The following is a 21795-nucleotide window of genomic DNA, read 5'->3' as shown; positions in this document are numbered from 1 at the left end:
AAGGAAGGAGTGGTCAGCTTTGGGATGCCTCTGAGAGGTGGAGTTAGTGAAGTAGAGGAAAGTATTACTGGGATCTGCCAGCAGGGCAGTCACTGGTGATCCTGACAAGGGGAAACCCGAGGAGAGGGCCAAGGGGTGAACAGGAAGTGCCTCTGTGCAGCTCGCTGGTGGAGCGAGCTTAAAGGGGCAGAAATCTGCTTAAAGGGGCTTCACTCTTTCTGGTGTCCCTGATGGAAGGCCTGTGAGCTCAAGAGGGCCTGTTAAAGACGGATGATTTAGAGAGTCTCAGCTGCTGAGAGGGAGCCCATCGAGGCGAGCTTGCAGATGCTGGAGAGCAGGCAACTGAAAAGGTTGAGGAGGCAAAACAAGAACATTTTCCCATTATCAGAGGAGATGCCGGTGGTTGTTCTGATTTGCTGGTGAAGATCTTAGTTGTCTGGTCCTGTCTACTTTACCAATGGAGCAGGAGGTGAGGCTGTCGGGAGAGAGCTGCAGGGTAAGATAGGGTAGATGGGTGATTGTAGAGAGAAAGGCAAACAGGCTTCCCAGAGAATGTGAGTGGGAATGTTGCTGGTGATCAGGGCCTTTCTGAATTTTGAGATGATCAATTTAAAACCAGACTGGTTGGATATGTGTGTGTTCTCTTCCACATGGTCACCCCTGAAGGCCTGAGAAGGCAGCTGGTTCAGAGCATCGATTCACCCAAGGTTTGGGATTACTAGGCAGCTACTACAGAGAGAGAGACCGTGGAGGGTAGTGCCATGCTATTAACACCCACGTGGAATTTAATCCAGCCTCAAAAGGGAGTGAGATTGAGAAGTTTATCTGATTAACGAGGTTGAAGCAGTGCCCTTGAACAGAAGAGCTGGAGGGATGGGCAGTTGTGGTGGGGAAGGAGGATCGCGTGATGAAGGACTGAGAGGCAGGAAGATGCTGCTATAGAGAGCAGAAAGCTGGAAGGAGGGATGTCGTCAGCCCTAGGAGTGTGCAGCCACTATAGAAATGAGAGGAGCTGAGGTAGGAGGCAGGGAGGCTGGAGACTCCGTGTGCTCTGGGTATGGAGCATCTGTGTGGGCCCAGGCATGGAAGCCGGGCCTGGGGAGTGGCTGCCCAACTGCCTGGTGTGCGGGGCAGGTCCTGTCCTGGAACGCCCAGTTGGATTCCCTCAGTCAGTGTCTCCTCCTCCTCTGCCACCGAGCACCTTCTTCAAGCCTCTGGTTTAGGGCTATCCTTACCGTGCTACCGTAATCTGTATTTCTGTCTTTTTTGTCCTTCAAGGCAACGACCTCCTTGCGGCCTTGCCTCTGCTTTCCTGCAGTTAGCCTCGTACACGTGTCAGCTCACTGAGTGACCTTGTGGCTGCTGGCAAGTGGGGTGCAGATCGGCCCGGGGGAGAGAGGCTTGCCTGGGACGTTTGTATAAGTCCACACCGTGTTGTAATTGCTGATTGTTACAGTGCAGAAGGTTGTCTTATTGATGGAAACAGCTGCTTTTGATGAGTGTGAATAAATTCTGCTCATTTCTGGCTTTCGGAGTTGGCTTGTCAGGTATGCTGTCTGCTTTCTCTGATTCTGCCAGGGAGACTTTTGATGAGTTTATTGATTCACTGGTGCTGGAAATATTACATTGTAGTTCTGTGCTGTGATTTAGAATATTATTTCATTACAGCTTCCTGAGTGCTTTGTAATACGATTTCTTGTTTCTTAATCCTCTACTTCTCATGCTCCATATGCTATAACTATCTAACATTTTCATATTTTAAGTTCTTAAATACCAGTGCTGTGGACTTTTAGTGACGCAGTAGTATACTATCATAGTATAATGAAAATAATACTAACTTTAGGGCCAGGCAGATCTGGTGTTCAGTTACTGCCTGATAGTTATTAGCTTTTAAATTTTGGGCAAAGGTTTTTTGGGTGTATTTTTGTAGTTGTTGTTGTTGGCAGCACGCGCCACAGTGGCTTACAGGACCTTAGTTCCCTGACCAGGGATTGAACTTGGGCCCTGGCAGTGAAAGCTCAGAGTCCTAACCACTGGACCATCAGGGAATTCCCCTCTACGCTACATGTCTCTTTTCTTTTTTTAAAAAAGCTGTTCGCTTTGGCTGCACTGGGTCTTTGTTGCGGTACATGGCTCTAGAGTCCGTAGGCTCAGCAGTTGCAGTGCTTGGGCTTAGCTGTGGCATGTGGGATCCTGTTCCCTGACCAGGGATTGAACCCAGGCCCTCCTGCATTGGGAGTGCAGATGCTTAGCCACTGGACCACCAGTGAAGTCGCTTAAGCTTCATTTCTTTGTCTCCAAAGTGGGAAATAATGCCTGCCCATTCCTTACAGGTGTCTCGCTGTCTCTGTCACTGCACTTCTCCCCTCAGCCATTCACAGGTTCCCACCTCCCTCACTTGCTTATATTTTTTCCCTGTTCAAGTGCCTTAACTGATGTGTGACATCCTGTCCACGTTTTAAGACAGAGCTCCAGTTGAGCCTTGTCTAAATGGTTTTGACATGGTCTTCCAGGCTTTCTTGATCTATCCCTTCCCTAAGTGATTATAGTACTTACTCATAGCCCTTATGTGGCAGTATGGCATTCTGTCTGTGAAGTCTGCTATGTATCCTGTGTGTGTTGAATTCTTACACTGACAAGCTTTTTGTGAGTGTGTATATCTTGTTCTCTCCAAGTAAGTTGGAAGCATTTTCAAGTCAAGTCATAGATTATAGTTATTTCTTTTGTATCTTCTGTGGTTCAGTTCAGTTCAGTCACGTCCAACTCTTTGCGACCCCATGGACTGCAGCATGCCAGGCCCCCCTGTCCATTACCAGCTCCCAGAGTTTACTCAAACTTATGTCCATTGAGTCGGTGATGCCATCCAACCATCTCATCCTCTATCATCCCCTTCTGCTCCTGCCTTTAATCTTTCCCAGCATCAGGGTCTTTTCCAGTGAGTTAGCTCTTCGCATCAGGTGGCCAAAGTATTGGAGTTTCGTCTTCAGCATCAGTCCTTCCAGTGAATATTCAGGACTGATTTCCCTTAGGATGGACTGGTTGGATCTCCTTGCAGTCCAAGGGACTCTCAAGAGTCTTCTCCAACAGTACAATTCAAAAGCATCAATTCTTAGGCGCTCAGCTTTCTTTATAGTCCAACTCTCACATCCATACATGACTACTGGAAAAACCATAGCTTTGACTAGACAGACCTTTGTTGGCAAAATATTGTCTCTGCTTTTTAATACGCTGTCTAGGTTGGTCATAATTTTCTTCCAAGGAGTAAGTGTCTTTTAATTTCATGGCTGCAGTCACCATCTGGAGTGATTTTGGAGCCCCCCAAAATAGAATCTGTCACTGTTTCCATTGCTTCCCCATATATTTGCCATGAACTGATGGGACCGGATGCCATGATCTTCATTTTCTGAATGTTGAGTTTCAAGCCAACTGTTTCACTCTCTTCTTTTACTTTCATCAAGAGGCTCTTCAGTTCCTCTTCGTTTTCTGCCGTAAGGGTGATGTCATCTGCATATCTGAGGTTGTTGATATTTCTTCTGGCAATCTTGATTCCAGCTTGTGCTTCATCCAGCCTGGCATTTCACATGATGTATTCTGCATGTAAGTTAAATAAGCAGGGTGACAATATACAGCCTTGATGTACTCCTTTCCTGATTTGGACCCAGTCTGTTGTTCCATGTCCAGTTCTAACTGTTGCTTCCTGACCTGCATACAGGTTTCTCAGGAGGCAGGTCAGGTGGTCTGGTATTCCCATCTCTTGAAGAATTTTCCACAGTTTGTTGTGATCCACATGGTCAAAGGCTTTGGCATAGTCACTAAAGCAGAGGTAGATGTTTCTACTGTGGTAAGATGTGATGTATCATAAATTGTTGAGTAAATAAAAGTTAACAAGATGATGGGTAACCAAAGAAGATAAATGTATTTACCTCACTCAGGTATTCACTGTACAAATGAATACATGTACTGACTGCACATGTAAGATTAAAACACATTGCTACACTCTTTTGAGGCTCCTGTTAACTGGTAGAATCCATTTCCTCACACTTTTATTTTGGGCTGGCTTTGTGACTTGCTTTGACAGTAGACTGTGGCAGAAGTGATTTGCAGGTTCTGCCTCCTGGGCCTTGTGAGGTCTGGCAATCTCTCCTTTGCCATCTTGGAATGCTCCAACCACATGTACTGAACTACAGACTATATTACTGGGTTGTTAGAGATCACGTGTGGCAAGAGGTCCAGCCAACAGCCAGCATCATTGCCTCAGACATGTAGGTGATGCCATTGTAGACTCTTCAGCCTCAGTCAGGCTGGCAGACAGCAGCAGCTACCTGAGTGATCCCAGGTAAGATTAGCAGAAGAACCTCCTGCTGAGCCCAGCCTATCATAGACTTGTAAGAAATGTCAACTTGTTACTGTTCTAAGTCACTAGTGAAAATGGCCCTACCTTTTTTAACTTCTCTTATGGAGAAGCCTGTAGTAGACTTGGAAGTTCAGAGCTCACAGCTGATTTTTGTTCTCTGCCCCACCCTCCATTGTCTTCACTCCTTTCTGGCAGTGACCTAAGTGCCACAGAGTAGTAGCTATAAGAAAGAGGTTCAAGAGAGAGCTATATATATATTTTTTTAAAAATGCCCTGTGCAAGCTTTTCTGATCCTGAATCTTATTTGATGAATGTGGAGCGACTCATCTCCCCATTGCCACCCTGGAAGTGCAGGGTCAAGACTGGAGGCTGTCTGACACGTGTCCCTTACATCAGGCTGTCCTGCTGTGTGTTTCATTCTTGTTGAAGCTGGTATTTTTTAAGTTCTTCCTGTTGGCCTGTGGCAGAATTGTGCTGCTTCTTATGATGTAACTGTAAATACTTAGGAAACTCTTCCTGGGGGTGCAGAGGGAGAACACGTGTACTTATTTGTTGGGTAGCTAAAGATACCTGTGAAGGAAGGCACGGGAAGTTAGCAACACCTTTTGCTTTTAGGTGGGGAAATGTGGCCGGGGGACGGGAGTAGGGGAGAGGTCTTGCACTTTTGTGCAAGAGAGGATCACCCATTACTTTTTTTTTTTAATTAAAAAGAACAAAGAGGACCCAGTTTGCTTAATGCTTTGGGGCTTCCAGTGTCATTCTGTGGATTTCATACACAGGAGTTTGTGACCTGCTTCTGAGTGTGCTAAACCTTTACTGCATAACTACTGTCAAGAAGCATATACTTACTTGTTAGAAATCATATGGAATTCCAGCTGAAGGGGAAGTTTTTATATAATATGTATTTTTAAAAATAACGGGAAAGAGCCTTAAATGCATGGGCTCCTTCCTCTCCTGGGAGTGGAGACTTTGCTGTCTGGCCTTTTGCTTCCCAGCTCACCATGAAGTCTGACCTCCTTTCCCTGAGTTGGGACAGAACTAGGCCAGGTAGGAAAGGGAGACTTCCGGCTATGCAACCTTGGAAAATCACTTACCTTTGCCTCATTTTCCCCACCTGTAAAATACGGATGTGTTAATGCCTACTTTATAGAAGTGGTTGGAGAATCAGAGATAAACTGTATAAATCATCTTGGCATAGAGCCTGACCCCTCATGTTGATGCTCAAAACTGATATCGTCACCGTCATTACTGGTTAGTGTCTGCTGATTTTGGGCCCTTTGAAGGAGTAAGGGATATGAAATTCTTTTCACTGAGAATGAAAGATGTTTAGAGGAATAAGGAGTGATCAGTTATCTGCTGGTGTAACAGAGCACCACAAATTGGATGGCTTAAAGTATGAGTGAACAGTTTCTCATCATTCTGTGGTTTGACCAGGTGGCTTTTGTCTCCTTAGATGTATTTGTGTATCTGCAGTCAGATGGTGACTGGTAATGCTGAGTGGTCCCCCATGGACTCACTCCCATGTCTGGTGGTTGCTGCGGGCTGCTGTTTGGAGGGAGTTGGTTCTCCTCTAATGGCTTCTTGTGCTCAGGAGGCTAGACCAACTTCCTCACAGCATGGCAGTCACGCACGCTCCGGGGTCAAATCTCAGTTCATTTCTGCCGTCTCTGATTTCCCACTGGCCAGAGCAAGTCTCAGGACTCATCCCAGGGTCACTGGGGAGGATGAGATTCTGTCTCGATGGAGGAGGAGCAGCAAAGCCTCTGCAGCCATTTTTAATCTACCAATCTTGACCTTAACTAGCTTCTTGGTGAATATTGGGCCCAGAAAGAAAAGGTTCTGTTGGTTTCTCCAGTTTTCATGTATTGCTGACATCTTCATTAGTCTGACATGGGAGCTGATTAAGGAAGTGGGGGTATTTTGTTTGGACTGAAAATTGGAGTGAAGGGTAATGGCTGCTTTGCTATATATGAAGACCTTTCCTGTGACGGAAGGACAAGTTCCATGGCATGGACATGACTGGAAAGCGATATCTCCTCCACTTAAGGAAGGACTGCCATGTGAGACATCAAGGCTTCTTGATTGGAAGGAAAGCAGAAAACGGGTAATTAGGGGCTAGGGACTTTGCAGGAGTGTTTTCCTCATTGGATGACTTGACTCATCTCTCATTCTAGGACTTGGAAAGAGCACTGTGGTTTTTTGCTGAGAGTGGAGGTGGGGTGGGTGACAGGAAGGGATAAAAACCTTGTGCACAGACTGGAAGAGTTGCCCTGCCCTGAATTTCAGTCACTTGATTTATAAGATCAGATTTACCTGCTGAACCCCTGAGAGTTCACATTGACTGTTGGTGTGAAGAACATTTCTGTTTAGTACAGTGTCAGGGTTGCTGCGTCTTGAAGATTGGTTTTCTGTGCATCTTCTTGGCTTAGGAATTGAGAAAAGACGTTGAAAAAATAAACATGTACAGTTGTTCCAGGAGCTGTAGATTAAATAGTCCGCCTGTTCAGCTTGTCTAGTAAAAATGACTTTGGTACCTCCTCACATCGTGTGAGTTGTGCTATGCCAAGGGTGGTTTTGAGGTCTTCTGATTCTGTAGCAAAACACCAGGCCCAGTTGGTGCTTCTGCCCGTGGAGAACACTGTGTCAACAATGTGGTCAGAGTGTGAGCCTCTCCCCTTCTCCCTGTTGGTCACTTCTCTGGAGGAGGAGGCGGGGACCACTACCTGCTCGCCCTTTGTAAAGCTGCTGAGCAGGTGTAGGTGTCGCCTTTGACTTTGATTGTTGTTACTGGGCCAGCCAGTTTGGTCAATGGTGTTTCTGTGGAGCCTGCCTCACTTCCAGCACTTGGATTGTAGGAAGCTGAGAGACAGGCTGCAGTACATACAGGGACTCAGGCACAGTGGTGTTTGGTTTTTGGTGGGGAGCAGAATTGAAGCTACACGTAAATCATCCAGCTGAAGCAAAAGCTTGCTCTTCTGACTGGTGCATTTAAAGCTGGAAAATTGTGAAAAACCTCAACCCACCAACTGTGAAGCTCATTGGTTCTTTGCTTTGGGCTTCGACGTTCTTCCTGATATAAATAATAATTATGTTATTCTGACATGGTTGCCAAGTGTTCATGCTTCTCGCTCCACTTGTGCTTATAAACGATGCTGCAGCGCGAATGCTTTGTCTTTGATTAAATGTTTCCCAACATTTGAGCGTTTTGTTATCAGTGCTGATGTGTCTTTCTCTTCTCTTGCTTTTCAGAATGGACTGCTGAATTATGAAGTATTTCAGACCCAGGAGGAGAGCGTCACTCTGCCACTCACTCCTTTCTCCTCTACTAGTTATTTAAATTGGACTTTTAATATCCTCCCAGCTGCTCTTCAGCCACACATGGTGCATTGCTGCCATTCCCCGGATTGCATCTTTGACACACAGGCTCTTAGTAACCTTCAGCAAACAAAGAGGCCGCCTCCGGGGGCCGCTCACGGGGAGGGCGTCACCCCCACCGCCCTCTAGCTTCTGCGGCTCTGGATTGGAATTCCGCCATGGAGCCTCGCATGGAGGCCTGCCTGGCACAGGTGCTGCAGAAGGATGTGGGGAAACGACTGCAGGTTGGCCAAGAACTGATAGACTATTTCTCAGACAAACAGAAGTCTGCCGACCTCGAGCATGACCAGACCATGTTAGACAAACTTGTGGATGGACTCGCTACCTCTTGGGTGAACTCTAGCAATTATAAGGTAAGCTGTGTGCAAGAGGATGCTCTTCTAGGTGGCTGGGCTACCTAGCGGGGGTCAAAATGGGTCCTTTGAAGAGTCCTTTGAGAGCCATTAGCATGATTGATCCCTTGGTTTCCACTAAGACACTCAGTCACGTTGTGGCTTTTGGACATTTCATTCTAGAGGAAGTAAAGTTTTCTTTGATTTTTGTTGGGGATCAAAGCACCCTTATTCTTCAGTGCACTGAGAGATGGATGGCCCTGTGACCAGATAAAGAAAGGCTTTTATGTGGAAAAGGTGCAAGTATTTTAAGCCTTGAAGTTAAAGTGACTATCATGTCTTGCAGTGAGTGGCTCTTTGTGAATAACAAGTGGCCTCATTGATTTTCTTGGGGTTGGGGGTGGGGACTGGCAGTAGGATGAGGGCTTCTTACCTTCAGGCTCCTATTTTGAAGTCGGCCCACGTACCTGGCCAGCAATAGTATGGTTTGCCAAGGACTCTCCTGAGACCTGTTTGTGATGGCCTGGAGGGTATCCTTCAGGTTCCAAAGTCAGGACTCCTCAGGTGCCCTTGGTGGGTGGGAAGGGAGCAGACGGGGTCCTATGACGCAAATGAGTTGTGAACCTTGTTGCCATTCAAAGACTGAGTTTTCATGAAGGAAAACTGGACTGGACTTGAAGTGCTGAAGAGGTGTCATTTCTCCCCCTCGTCCCCCTCCCCAGCCTTTAGTGTGTTAAGAAGCTGGCCCCTTTGGATCTAGGTTGAGATGGAAGACAGAGCGGGCTGTTTGCATGATTGCTAATAGGTGCTATAGACCTTACAGGCAAAGGGGCTTTCAGACACAGGACCTTTTGTGATTTTTTTTTCATTGTACCAGTCTTCTGACACATATGGACTTATAATGGCTGCTTACAGGATTTCTTTATTTGCTCTAATATAGACTTTGTTTTCCAATTACAATGAATCTTGATCTTATCTAAGAGTCAGCAGGCTTTAGATTTATTAAGGGTGTTTACCTCGGTCCCTAATATTTCATTTAGAACTGGACATAAAGTTTACCTTCCTTGACTTTGAAAGTTGAGCTTAAATTTTGTCTGTTTCATTCATCTATTTATTCATTTAGCTGAATTTAATAAGTACCTCTTACCTGCTCTGTGTTGGTGCTGGATGGTGGGAGTGTTGCAGAGGGCAAGGGTGAGGTAGACTAGTGACATCTTTGAGGTCTGTGAAGTCACCCTTTCTGTGTGCAAATTAGGATGCTTCTGTCTGAGAGTAACTGAATGCTGACTTAGTTGACTTAAAGTTTGCGTAAGGAGATTGAGTAATTGCCTTTAAAAACTTAAGAAGTCCACATAGTTAAAGCAGTTGCTAGGGAAGAAGAGTGACTGCTTATGTCTTACTTGGGAGGAAACCTTCTCTGAAGCTCCCCAGCAGACTTTTTTACATTACATTGCAGCATAACTGGGAATGGACAGATGTCCACAGTGGCCTTCAGCCATCACGCTTCACCTCCTGGTCTCAAGAAGGGGTTCAGCCTCCCCTGAGCCAAACCTGTGGCTGTGTGGAGGGGTTGGGTACCAGACTCCTGCTAGGAAGAAGGAGGCGAGGCAAGGGGCAGAGGTACATGGATGTTAAATAAGTAACCCACAGGTTTGCTGTACAGGGAGCTTTCTTAACCTCCGTGGGCCTCAGTTTCCTCATTCATAATGTGGGAAAGTTATTAGATGCACTAAACGAGAGTGAATATACAGTTATTACGGAGAAGGAAATGGCAGCTCACTCCGGTATTCTTGCCTGGAGAATCCTGTGGGCAGAGGAGCCTGGTGGGCTGCTGTCCATGGGGTTGCAGAGTCGGTCATGACTGAAGCGACTTAGCATGCATGCATACAGTTATTATATGCCAGCCACATAATCAGCTTTCAGACATTGACAGTGTCAAGGCTTGGTTTCTGTCGTCACTAAACTCGTAGTCTGGGAGGGGTGGGTGAGGATATATAAGTGAATGGTTACAATCAGTGTTGCGTGTGCAGTACTAAAGTGAAAGAAAGTGTTAGTCGCTCAGTCGTGCCCAGCTCTTTGAGACCCGATGGACTGCAGCCCGCCAGGCTCCTTTGTTCATGGGATTTTCCAGGCAAGGACACTGGAGGGGTTTGCCAGCTTCCTTCTCCATGGGATCTTCCCGACCCAGGGATCGAACCCAGGTCTCCTGCATTGCAGGTGGATTCTTTACCAGCTGAGCTATCAGGGAAGCAGTAATAAAGATGCACAGAATTGGTGGGAAGACAGAAGAGAGTAGTAACACTGTCTAGAGGAACCCAGAGGTTTTGAAGACTGGGTCGATTATTCATAATAGGAATTGTAGGGTCACAGTGGAGTGAAAGATTAAGACTTGAGAACCTTTGTGAAGTAACTTCCAAGAAAGACAGCTCTGGGAAGGAAAGGAAAACAGGGTTTGCTGCTGATTTGCATGTGGTCATGGACAAGTCATTTTACCCGTCTGTGCAGGGCAGGTGTTTGACTAGGTCTTCTCTCAGGGGCCTCAATCTCTGATAGCTTGTTTGACTTCATACTGATGGCTTTGGCATCAAGGCCACGTCGTGTGGTTCTGATCTTACCCAGTGCTGAGCACCCCTGTGGTCTGTAAGGTCTCTTAAGTGTGGTGACCATGTGCCTTGTTCACACCTGAAGCCCAGAACCTGAAACACTGCAGGTGCTCAGCACATCCTAGTTCCCTGCGTGAACTCAGGAATTTAGGGGCACTCTTGGCAAATATTCCTGGTTGCTTTACTGAAATCTGGAAGTGTATTTTTAAGGGACCTACACCTGTTTTTTTTTTCCTTAATGGATTGAGATTACTTAGTCAGAGCCTGAAGTACACTTCAGGTTTTATTTGAAGGGATTCATTTTGTAATAGGCAATTCTCTGAAGCTTGGCTTCTTGACATTTGTTTTTTCTTTTTAAATTCAGAACTAAAAAGATAAGGGGAAAAGAGAAGCACTTTTGAGCTTCCAAAATGATAACACTTAGGTATTGTTATTCCTTTTCCTAGTAAGAGAATGTAGATGAATGCCAACATACTTTCTTATTTTAAAAAATAGTTTGCTGGAGCCTGGATCACTTTACCTTTGAGTATTAATGTGGTAGACAGGTTTGTACCTGGTTTTGATTAAGGTTTAATAGCTACTGATTCTTGCTTATTTACCATATGCATTTAATATCTCGTTTAATCTTCATAACATTCCTGCAAGGTAGATATGGTATCCTAATTTTATACATGAGGTCACTACTGAGAATTAACGAGATAATTTCTCTTTGTGATCATGGAACTGGGATTTAAATGTAGGACTCTGATTTCCTAGCCAGTGTTTCTTTCATTAGAATAGAGGTCAGCAAACTTTCTTAAAGATCACATGGTAAATGAATTAGGCTTGGTGGGCCCTGTGGTCTTCTTGTAAATATTTAACTCGTTTGGGCCATTGTAAATGCAAAAGCAGCCCCAGATAATGTGTTCATGAGTGGCCGTAGCTGTGTTCCAGCAAGACTTAATTTACACAAACAGATGGAGGGCGGCAGCCCCTGGACCGTAGTTCACGAGCCCCGGCACTGGCTGAGGCACTGAGCACCTGCGGTGTGTAGATACTTTCCTCACTGGTGGGAACTGTTCGTGATTCATTTGCGAGAAGAGTGAGCCTTATAATTTGTACCTAATTTGGGAATAGGGGAAGCCATCATTTTGATAGAACTCAGTTTGCTTTTGGAGCATCTTATATGATATTTTAGGAAGCTTGCTTTTTTGGCTCTTTCATGCAGACTCATTTTAGGGTCAGTATATGTTCTGTTAACCTGTCACTGATTACTGTGAGCTGACTTTGCTGAAATCAGCCTCTGTGCACTGGTACCAGATTGAATCTCAGAGACAGAGTTTTGGGTGAAGTAGAAAAGAATAGCATTGTTGCTTTGCTTGGCAAAAGAGGCACAGCAGGCTTCTGCCCCCTAAAACTATGTCCCTTGAGGTGGAACCAGGACCTTGCCTCAGGGCTGCACTGTGTTTCTTGGCCGCTCCTCCCTTGTCTCTGCATCCCTTCCCTTCCTGGATTAGCAACTGTTCCATCCGAACTCAGGGAAAGTCGAGGAGGCTGATCGTGCCCAGGAGCCCCTACAGTTGGCTTTGGACGTTGTTGGGTCATCTTGGGGAATGAGTAATTGGTTATTTAAATAGTGTCCTCATACAGCTGGAACACCCCAGGACTACACTGTGGGAGTGCTTTTCACCCCCATCCCCAATCCAGGGTGTCACTGTGTGGACTTTGTAAGTCTTCTGTGATGTCACAGTGACTGTGGGAAACACGGAAGAGTGGAGTCTTTATTTGTTTATGAGACTTCTTTTCTAGATATTGTGTGTGTGTGTGTGTGTGTGTGTATGCTCAGTTGTGTCCAACTCCACAGACTGTAGCCTGCCAGGCTCCTTTGTCCATGGGATTCTCCAGGCAAGAATACTGGAATGGGTAGCCATTCCCTTCTCCAGGGGGTCTTCCCAACCCAGGGATTGAACCCAGGTTTCCTGCATTGCAGGCAGATTCTTTACCATCTGAGCCACCAGGACCAGTAGTTATGCTAAATATGTGTTCAGTTTTAACTTATTATCCCCAGATGAGATGGATCTTGCTATATTCATTTAACAGATGAGGACATTGATGTGCAGATAAATCAGGTAACTTGATCAAGATGACAGAGCTAGTAATCAAAGTTTCTGGGCCTTGAACCTAAGTTTCATGCAATGACTGAAGTGAATTAAGCACTGATCCTGTGTGGATAGTGCCCTGAGGGCTGGGTATCCCTGGGGGAAAGATAGGCCAGGCACAGTCCCTTCCTCACAGTGGAAGTGCTGGGCCAGTGCTGGGCAGCCTCACTCTGTCTAAATCTGATACATGCGGACTCCAGCCTAGGGCATTGTTATCTCAAGGCCCAGGCCATGCTGAGTTGAAATTTGTAGGATCTCTTCTAAGTGAGGGCTTCCTTAATCTCTCCCCTAATGGTCTTAGTGGTCTAAAGGTAGGACTGTAAGGAATCTATAAAGTTGGAGAGGCCTTGATGGAAAGATGGGGTTAAATGGGACCAGGAAGGATCAAAAGGAGTGAGTTGCAAATTCAGAGTGACTTCTCTTCCTTCTTGTTCCTTCTTGTCTAGCAGCACTGTCTCAGTATAGACTGTAGAAAGTTTCGTCTCTTTTATAGCTGCTCTGTGGAGCACAGTATGACCACTGCCCTGGTTCAGGTGCCCTTTCTGGCCTGAGGGGAGGGTGCTAATAGATAAGGGAGGCTCCTCTGTGCCCCTTGCCTATCTCTAGAACCTTGACTTTCATTGAGGTTTTAATTTTCCCCCTGGTGTCCTTGAGAGAAGAGCCAGAAAGGATGATTGGATTCAGATTAAGTGACTTCTGTTTCTGGCTCTCTGCTTGGTGCTGCCACAGTGATGAGGCTTCTCAGAGGCTGTTCCTTTTCCCCAGGTTTTCCCTGCTGCCTTGTCCCATCGGTTGCAAAAGTTGACTTTTTCTGGGTATAGTTTAAAGACAGGTGCCTCTCTTCTAAGTAGGAAAGCTGCAGTGAGTGGTACTCAACAAAAACAAAAGCAAAGCAAAAAAAAAAAGCCAGGAAGAATTATTTTAAGAAAACTTATGTGACTTGTCAAATAAAAATGGTGTCCTTTATCTATGTAATTAATGGCATTTCTTCCTGAGTGTGTGTTTATGCATATGCAAGGGCAGCAAAGTGCATTGGAAGTAGTTCAGATTGGAAGATGAACAGTCTGAATTCTCATCCTGGTTCTGCTATTTAGCCTTTTGAGCAAGTCAGTCTACTCATCTGGTACATAGCATTGTTATGAGGGTGCAGGGAGCCTGTATATTAAGGTGCCAGGGCCGCTTGGAGTGAGCGTGTGGTCAGTGAGGGGAAGATGATGAGGATATGCAGTTACTGGGCCCAAAGACAACAAGATCTGTAGAAAGTGAACCTTTATGTGGGACTGAGTTTGTGTGTCTTCCTTAGTCCTGGTCAGCCTGTTCTTTGGAGCAGAGGCCTTGGATACTTTGTAACAAGATATGAATCCTTAAACCATGCACTGTTGATAACAGAGGCCCTGAGCAGAGCAGCAGCTGGCCTGAAATTCTAAGAGTGAGTTTAAAACCTACTGGCAAAGGCAGTCCGCTGATGGAGGACTCCTGTTTTCAGAGGGTTTCATTTGTTCTTTTTATTTTTAACTAATATTTCACCTTGTTTCAGAAAGCTCAAATTGAAAAAAGGATACATATAATGAAATCATAAATTGAATGTCAGAGCAAAAAGAAAAAGAAACAGCTAGGGTGAGAGCACAGAGCCAACAATGAGGCTGATGAATCCATGATTTTGATGTTTAGGAATAGCTCACTTTTATGAAGCGCTCATATAAGGATCTGTGAAGCACTTCTTGTTCATTGCTTTGTTTAATCATGAGGCAAGTACCCCTAATAAGCTCTGGGATTGCTCCCATTCAACAGCTGGGAACCGCTTAAGAGCAGAGAAGCAACTTGCCCAGGGTCACAGAACTGGAAAGTTATTTAATCTGGATAGTCTGTCCTTGGAGCCCACATCCGTAGCAGAGCAATACTGCTTCCTTTATAATGCTGCAATGATATTTATAGTATATTTATCAGAGCAAAAGAGTGTTAGGGTGTACCCCACAGCTAACAGTGATGACTTGAGGAGACTGGGTCCTGAGTGACAGATAAGCAGCTCATTTTGTACTTTAATAAAAAACCAAAACGATTTAAGATAAGTGTATTTAAAACAGTTTTTTGACTGGTCCTAATGGAATCTTGACCTTAAATACTGTTTAAAGTCTTTATTTTGGAAGATAGTCAAACCTACAGGGAAGTTTCACAAAACTGGAAAAAAGCATTGTTTACTATAGCCAAGATATGGAAGCAGCCTAAGTGTACATTAATGGATGAATTGGTTGGCCAAAAAGTTAGGGTTTTTCTGTAAAATGTTATAGAAAAACCCAAATGAACTTTTTGACCAACTCAATACGATGGAATATTATTCAGGAGTAAAAAAGAATGAAATAATGTTATTTGTGACCTGGATGGACCTTGAGGATATAATGCTAAGTGAACTAAGACAGAAAAAGACAAATACATCCTGTATTATCTCACTTATATGTAGAATCTAAATAAAACAAAACACAAACCAAGTTTACAAATGTCTGCCAGAGGCAATAGTTGGGCTTGGGCAAAATAGGTAAAGGGAGTCGAAAGGTACAAATGTCCAGCTTTAAAATTACTGAGTCCTGGTAGTGTAATGCACAGCATGGTGAAGTCAGGAATGCTGCCTTGCATAGTAGAAACTTGATAAGATAATAAATCTTAAAAGTTCCCATCATAAGAAAAAAAAAATTCTGTAAATGTGTGTAGTGATGGATGTTAAGTAGGTTTACCGTGGTGATCATTCACAGTGTATACAAATACTGAATCATTATGTTGTCCTCCTGAAACTAACATAATGTTGTATGTCAATTATACCTCAAACCCTTCCCCGAAGCCAAACATTCCAGTGCAGAGTTTCCATGTGTTTCATCCAGACCCCAGTGGCAGTACTTCACCACTTGTTTATCTTCTCTGTATGTGAACTGTTGGACAGGAAGTGGTAGACGTTGTGCTCCGTCACTCCTAAATATTCATGTTTCCTAAAGACAAGGGCATTCACTTAAATAGTCTTAATGTACGTCTAGGACCTTAATACAGGTCCTAATACTGTATTAGGATTGATAAGAGTACTAATCCCTGGAGGAGGAAATGGCAGCCTGCTCCAGCATTCTTGCCTGGAGAATCTCGTGGACAGAGGAGCCTGGAGGGCTACAATTCATGGGGTTGCAAAGAGTGGGACACGCCTGAGCACACACACATGATCCAGTCTGTGAATCTTATGCATGTTTCACCTATTGTCCTGCTAATGTCCTTTATAGCAAAAGAAAGAAAAACTGTGGTCTACAATTAAGCTCCCCGGCTGCATTTTCATTCACACTTGTTCGGCTCCTTTGACATCTGTCTTTGTCTTTCTTGACTTAATACTAGGCTGTTTATTTTGTACAGTCCTTCCATTTGAGCTTGTTTTCTGCTTCTCATGGTTCGATTGGTTGTGTGTTTTGCAGTGGGAAAACCATGGAAGTGATCATTGTGTCATATCAGAAGGCACGTGGTATCTTTGTCCTAGTTGGTAAAGAGATGTTTGCCAGGTTACTTCTGAAAGGTGTTATTTTTTCCTCTTATAATGAATAGGTATCTTGTGGGGAGATATTTTGAGACTGTGTAAATATCCTGTCTAGCTTTAGTATTTGTTGATGATCCTTGCCTAAGATAATTATTTGGATGCTAAAGGGTGATTTTCTGATTCCATCGTTTCTTCTCCATTTATCAGTTGGCTTCATTTACTTTTGAAATGTATATCCAACTTATATACAGAGTACATCATGAGAAACGCTGGACTGGAAGAAACACAAGCGAGAATCAAGATTGCCGGGAGAAATATCAATAACCTCAGATATGCAGATGACACCACCCTTATGGCAGAAAGTGAAGAGGAACTCAAAAGCCTCTTGATGAAAGTGAAAGTGGAGAGAGAAAAAGTTGGCTTAAAGCTCAACATTCAGAAAACGAAGATCATGGCATCCGGTCCCATCACTTCATGGGAAATAGATGGGGAAACAGTGGAAACAGTGTCAGACTTTATTTTTCGGGGCTCCAAAATCACTGCAGATGGTGACTGCAGCCATGAAATTAAAAGATGCTTACTCCTTGGAAGGAAAGTTATGACCAACCTAGATAGCACATTCAAAAGCAGAAACATTACTTTGCCAACAAAGGTCCGTCTAGTCAAGGCTATGGTTTTTCCTGTGGTCACGTATGGATGTGAGAGTCGGACTGTGAAGAAGGCTGAGCACCAAAGAATTGATGCTTTTGAACTGTGGTGTTGGAGAAGACTCTTGAGAGTCCCTTGGACTGCAAGGAGATCCAACCAGTCCATTGCAAGGAGATCAGCCCTGGGATTTCTTTGGAAGGAATGATGCTAAAGCTGAAACTCCAGTACTTTGGCCACCTCATGAAAAGAGTTGACTCATTGGAAAAGACTCTGATGCTGGGAGGGATTGGGAGCAAGAGGAGAAGGGGACGACAGAGGATGAGATGGCTGGATGGCATCACTGACTCGATGGATGTGAGTCTGGGTGAACTCCGGGAGTTGGTGATGGACAGGGAGGCCTGGCGAGCTGCGATTCCTGGGGTCGCAAAGAGTCGAACATGACTGAGTGACTGATCTGATCTGATCTGATAGCAGGAATTAAGTGTATACTTTGATAGTTATCCCCAAAAGGAACTACTGTGAAGAAGAAAATGTTGAAAATTAGTCTTTTGTAGATACATTTATATTCATAAAGAATTTAAGGCTGCCTAATTGGACTGTGAAGAAAGCTGAGCACTGAAGAATTGATGCTTTTGAACTGTGGTGTTGGAGAAGACTCTTGAGAGTCCCTTGGACTGCAAGGAGATCTAACCAGTCCATTCTAAAGGAGATCAGCCCTGGGATTTCTTTGGAAGGAATGATGCTAAAGCTGAAACTCGAGTACTTTGGCCACCTCATGCGAAGAGTTGACTCATTGGAAAAGACTCTGATGCTAGGAGGGATTAGGGGCAGGAGGAGAAGGGGACGACAGAGGATGAGATGGCTGGATGGCATCACTGACTCGATGGACGTGAGTCTGAGTAAACTCCGGCAGTTGGTGATGGACAGGGAGGCCTGGCGTGCTGCGATTCATGGGGTCGAAAAGAGTCGGACACGACTGAGCGACTGAAGTGAACTGAATCCTTTGTGAACATAAAATTAATGTGATGAAATTTGGTTTGGACTCTGGGCTTCCTGGCAGGCAAAATAGAAACAGAGGGATGAAAGAAAAAAAAAAAAGAAACAGAGAGATAGTTATCTATCTATATATTTTAAACAACTGTGGAAGGAATATAGAAAGGCAAATAACAATAGAATGTCTTCTTGGATTTAGCAGGATATTAAAGGACACTTTGTATGAGGAAAAGAAAGAAGAGTATGGAAAACACATGGAATAGAAGACAGTACTGAAGGAGGGGCAGGTTCCTGTGGACACAGTTCAACAGTAGTTGTTGTGTGTTGTTTAGTCCCTCAGTCAGTTGTGTCTGACTCTTTTCAACTCCTAGACTGTATGTAGCCCACCAGGCTTCTCTGTCCATGGGATTTCCCAGTCAGAAGTACTGGAGTAGGTTGCCATTTCCTTCTCCAGGGGATCTTCCCTACCCAGGGATTGAACCCATCACTCTTGCATTGGCAGGTGGATTCTTTTACCACTGAGCCCCCAGGGAAGCCCTCACTAGTTAGAGTTTTGGGCTAAGGGGGAAATTGTCAGATGGCATCCAAGGTGAGTAGGTAATCAAGAGCTGACTGACACCACTGAGTTAATCTTCTTAACAGGTTAAGTAGAGGAAGAGTCTGTGACAAGGACCTCAGCAAAGAATCCAGAAAAACTGGATGAAACTGGCTTGAATAGACATGGGACTCGACCTGGAGGAATTATCTGGCTACAGCTGACTTTCACCAGGGATTTGGGGTAGGGGCAAAGACAGCTATCTGTTGTGGCCCAGATGCCTGGGGTTATAGATGGGTAGGTAGTGCTTGGTGCCAGGCCTGGTGGTGGGTCGAAATTTGTGTTTAATTATCCTTAAAGGCTTTGTGGAAGAGAGGGGCTTTGGGCCTTTTTTGGATGAGAGAAGGGAGATAGCTCAGTGACTCCACAAAGCAGCGTGTCACGGGTGTCCTTAGTAGAGGTGATGTTCTGAGAGGAGTGGCATGTTCTGCGGTCATCGGGTGGAGCTAGAGCCCCAGGTAGGGAGTGCCTGGCCTCTGGCACCTTAGGAGGCCTGGGAACCAACTGGAGGGGGAATGGAAGCCATTGAAGGGCCAGAAACTCTGGGTGCTGATGTGGGTGGTGTAGACTCGGCTGAGTTGATGTAGCTTTAATGCATGCTTTTCTTCCGTGAGTTTTTAGCTATCATTTCTTTATCCGTAGTTGTCAACATCTAGGCACAAGCCTCACTGCACTGAGCATCGTGAACATGCGCACGCTCTTGCCCTCTTGTGTGTGTCTGTGCTGGAACTTCTGAAGAGTTGAATTGATGGGTCGGAGTGGGCCACGTTGCCCACCCACTGGTGCTGTGTGAGTGCCCTGGAACCAGTCCGGGGTGTTATTTTCCTGAATGTTTTTTGCTTTTTGCTGGGCAAGTGAAACGATGTCTCTGTGTTGCCAGGAGCAGTGTTGGAGAACCTTTCTACTGCTTCTGACCTTTCAGATAAAAGCAAGTCTTATAAGGATATAAAATAAATAATTTTATTTTTGTTAATCTCATTTCCTCCTTAAATGATTGATGCAAATAGGTTCTGTCTGGGCCATCTTAAGACATTAACAGGGTAGGGGATGTCATTAGTCAGGAGGAGGGCATCCGCATACCTTTACAAAGGCTACCCTGAAGTGGATTAAAGAAGTGGGATCTCTGTTGTCATTTATTCCCATTAGCTTTTCTTTCTTTTCTTTTTTTAAACACAAATAAGAGAGTTGTGAGGAAGAAACAACCGTAATCCATTTCTTCTTAATGCTCCTTCCTTTTTCCAAGTGCTTTCACATCTACCAGAACCTAAATATCAGTTCATCCTCACTGGGCTTAGATGGGAGATGCTGAAGAAAGCTAAGTGGATAGTCAGTTGGTTTTTGTTGGGCAGTGAGGGTAGGTGCGTGATTCTGTTCAATTCTTCGTATAATTCTAACCCAACCCAAGGAGTATTTTTTTAACAGCTTCGTAAAGAAAAGAACTGATATTAAACCTTTCTGATTGTGATGAGGAAGTCAGGTAGACTTTGATTGAGTAGTAACACAGTTCAAACCAGTTTAAGCCAGAGAGGGTGTTATTGGGGCAGACCACTGGCCAGGAGGGTTGTTGGGATGGACTCCTGTGGCAACAACATGGGGTGGGGCGTGAGGGATCTTGCTCTGTCTGGCCGGTGGCTTCTGGGACACTCTGTTCAGCATTGCGCTCGGCCAGCATGGCCCCACCTCACATCTTGTAGCCCCATCACCAGGGGCAAGAGTCTCTATTCTCCCAGCTTGGAGTAAGTCACCTCTCCAAGCCCTTGGCCCGCTCACTGCGGCCAGCGAGGTGTGCTGCTGCAAGGACATGGTGGCCCTGCTCAGAAAACGTCTGTGTCAAGGGCTGGAAGAAGTCGTGGGATGGGTTCCCCTAGCAGAAAGAGGGCTTGGCTGGGGACAAGTGGCCTGAGCGTGACCACTGTGGAAACGATGAGCTTCATGGGAACTTCGTGTCTTTTTCCTGGAGAGGCTGCAGGGGCCTCCATGCTGCTGCTGCTGCTAAGTCGCTTCAGTCGTGTCCGACTCTGTGCGACCCCAGAGACGGCAGCCCACCAGGCTCCCCCGTCCCTGGGATTCTCCAGGCAAGAACACTGGAGTGGGTTGCCATTTCCTTCTCCAATGCATGAAAGTGAAAAGTGAAAGTGAAGTCACTCAGTCGTGTTGGACTCTAGCGACCCCATGGACTGCAGACTACCAGGCTCCTCCATCCATGGGATTTTCTAGGGAAAAGTACTGGAGTGGGGTGCCATTGCCTTCTCCGAGGGGCCTCCATGGACAGCCCAGAAATTGGGATCAGAGCCCTGGACTCACACCACAGCTCTTGTACCTGTTGATGAGGCCTCTGCTCCTCGTGCTCAGGAGTCAGCACCCTGAGGTGGGCCCCTCACTTCTGGGCTGGCATCTCTGTGTGCGCCTCACTTCTTCTCTCCTCTGATGACCCTGTGTTATGTGGGCTTTTAGCTCTGTCATCCAGTGAGAGCTTTCCCGTCTTTCCCAGCCCCTTTAAACTGAGAACTTGTCCTTAGTGTCTATTATACCAGTTTTTGTAATTCTGGTACCAAAATGGTAGTGTTTTTATGGATATAATGCCCTTCTTTCAGTAGTTTAAACATCTGAAATCTGGATCACATATATTTTGCTGGACTTAGAGATTCACATGCTGCTTTTTAACGTTTCAGACGTGCTCATGCTTACCATTTGCCTGTTCGGTTAAAACCATCCCTGCGTGTCTTGCTGTAACTAAGGAAATGGCAATTAACATGAGTGAAATTGAGCCTCTTATGTTTATTCATCACTTCCATTTTTCTGCAAGCCAGCTTGGGCCTTTCATTTCTGTCAGAGCTCCAAATAGAGTAATTTTACAATTAGAAGGGGAGCGGTGATGTTCAGGAGATTGATTCTGAGGAAATTGCCTCGGGGACAGGAAGGGGATAACTCCTGGCTGCTTTCCAGCCTCCCCAGGTCTGGGTGGCTTCCTTGTGTCAGGGACTAGACTCTTGCTCTTCCCTGCAGCTCCAGGCCTGTTCTCTTTGTCCAGGCCTTTTTTCCCCCCAGGACTACTTATTTTAACCAGAATCAGCCTTCCCTCCCAGTTATGCTACTTGGAGAGAAGTGTGTTCAGAGCAGGTGGGCGAAAGGTAGTTTGCTTCCCAGGGAGTAATGCTTGGGGCCAATGCCAGACGTGCTCCCAACCCATCCCTGGGGCCGCTCCTAGCTGGCTCTGTGTGGGACCCTGTTGCTTCATAAAATGAATGAGGAGGT

The 21795-nt window shown here is 45.3% G+C and overlaps 1 protein-coding gene across 9 annotated transcripts in view; it reads left to right on the top strand.

The window, feature by feature from the left end:
- Window positions 1–21795, top strand: part of CLASP1 (cytoplasmic linker associated protein 1) — a 269278-nt gene that overhangs the window by 28137 nt on the left and 219346 nt on the right. For 8 of the 9 annotated variants that reach the window (XM_055572932.1, XM_055572928.1, XM_055572931.1 and 5 more), the window contains exon 2: window positions 7604–8082. In XM_055572932.1, the coding sequence (XP_055428907.1) occupies window positions 7888–8082 (195 nt within the window). In that variant the 5' untranslated portion in view covers window positions 7604–7887. Of the gene's footprint in view, window positions 1–200; window positions 470–7603; window positions 8083–21795 lie in introns of those variants that run through there. The other variant, XM_055572924.1, reaches the window with a different exon arrangement.

This window comes from Bubalus kerabau, chromosome 3, assembly GCF_029407905.1.
Source record: "Bubalus kerabau isolate K-KA32 ecotype Philippines breed swamp buffalo chromosome 3, PCC_UOA_SB_1v2, whole genome shotgun sequence".
Classification (NCBI taxonomy): domain Eukaryota; kingdom Metazoa; phylum Chordata; class Mammalia; order Artiodactyla; family Bovidae; genus Bubalus; species Bubalus kerabau.
This window is presented reverse-complemented; position numbering and strand designations above follow the sequence as displayed.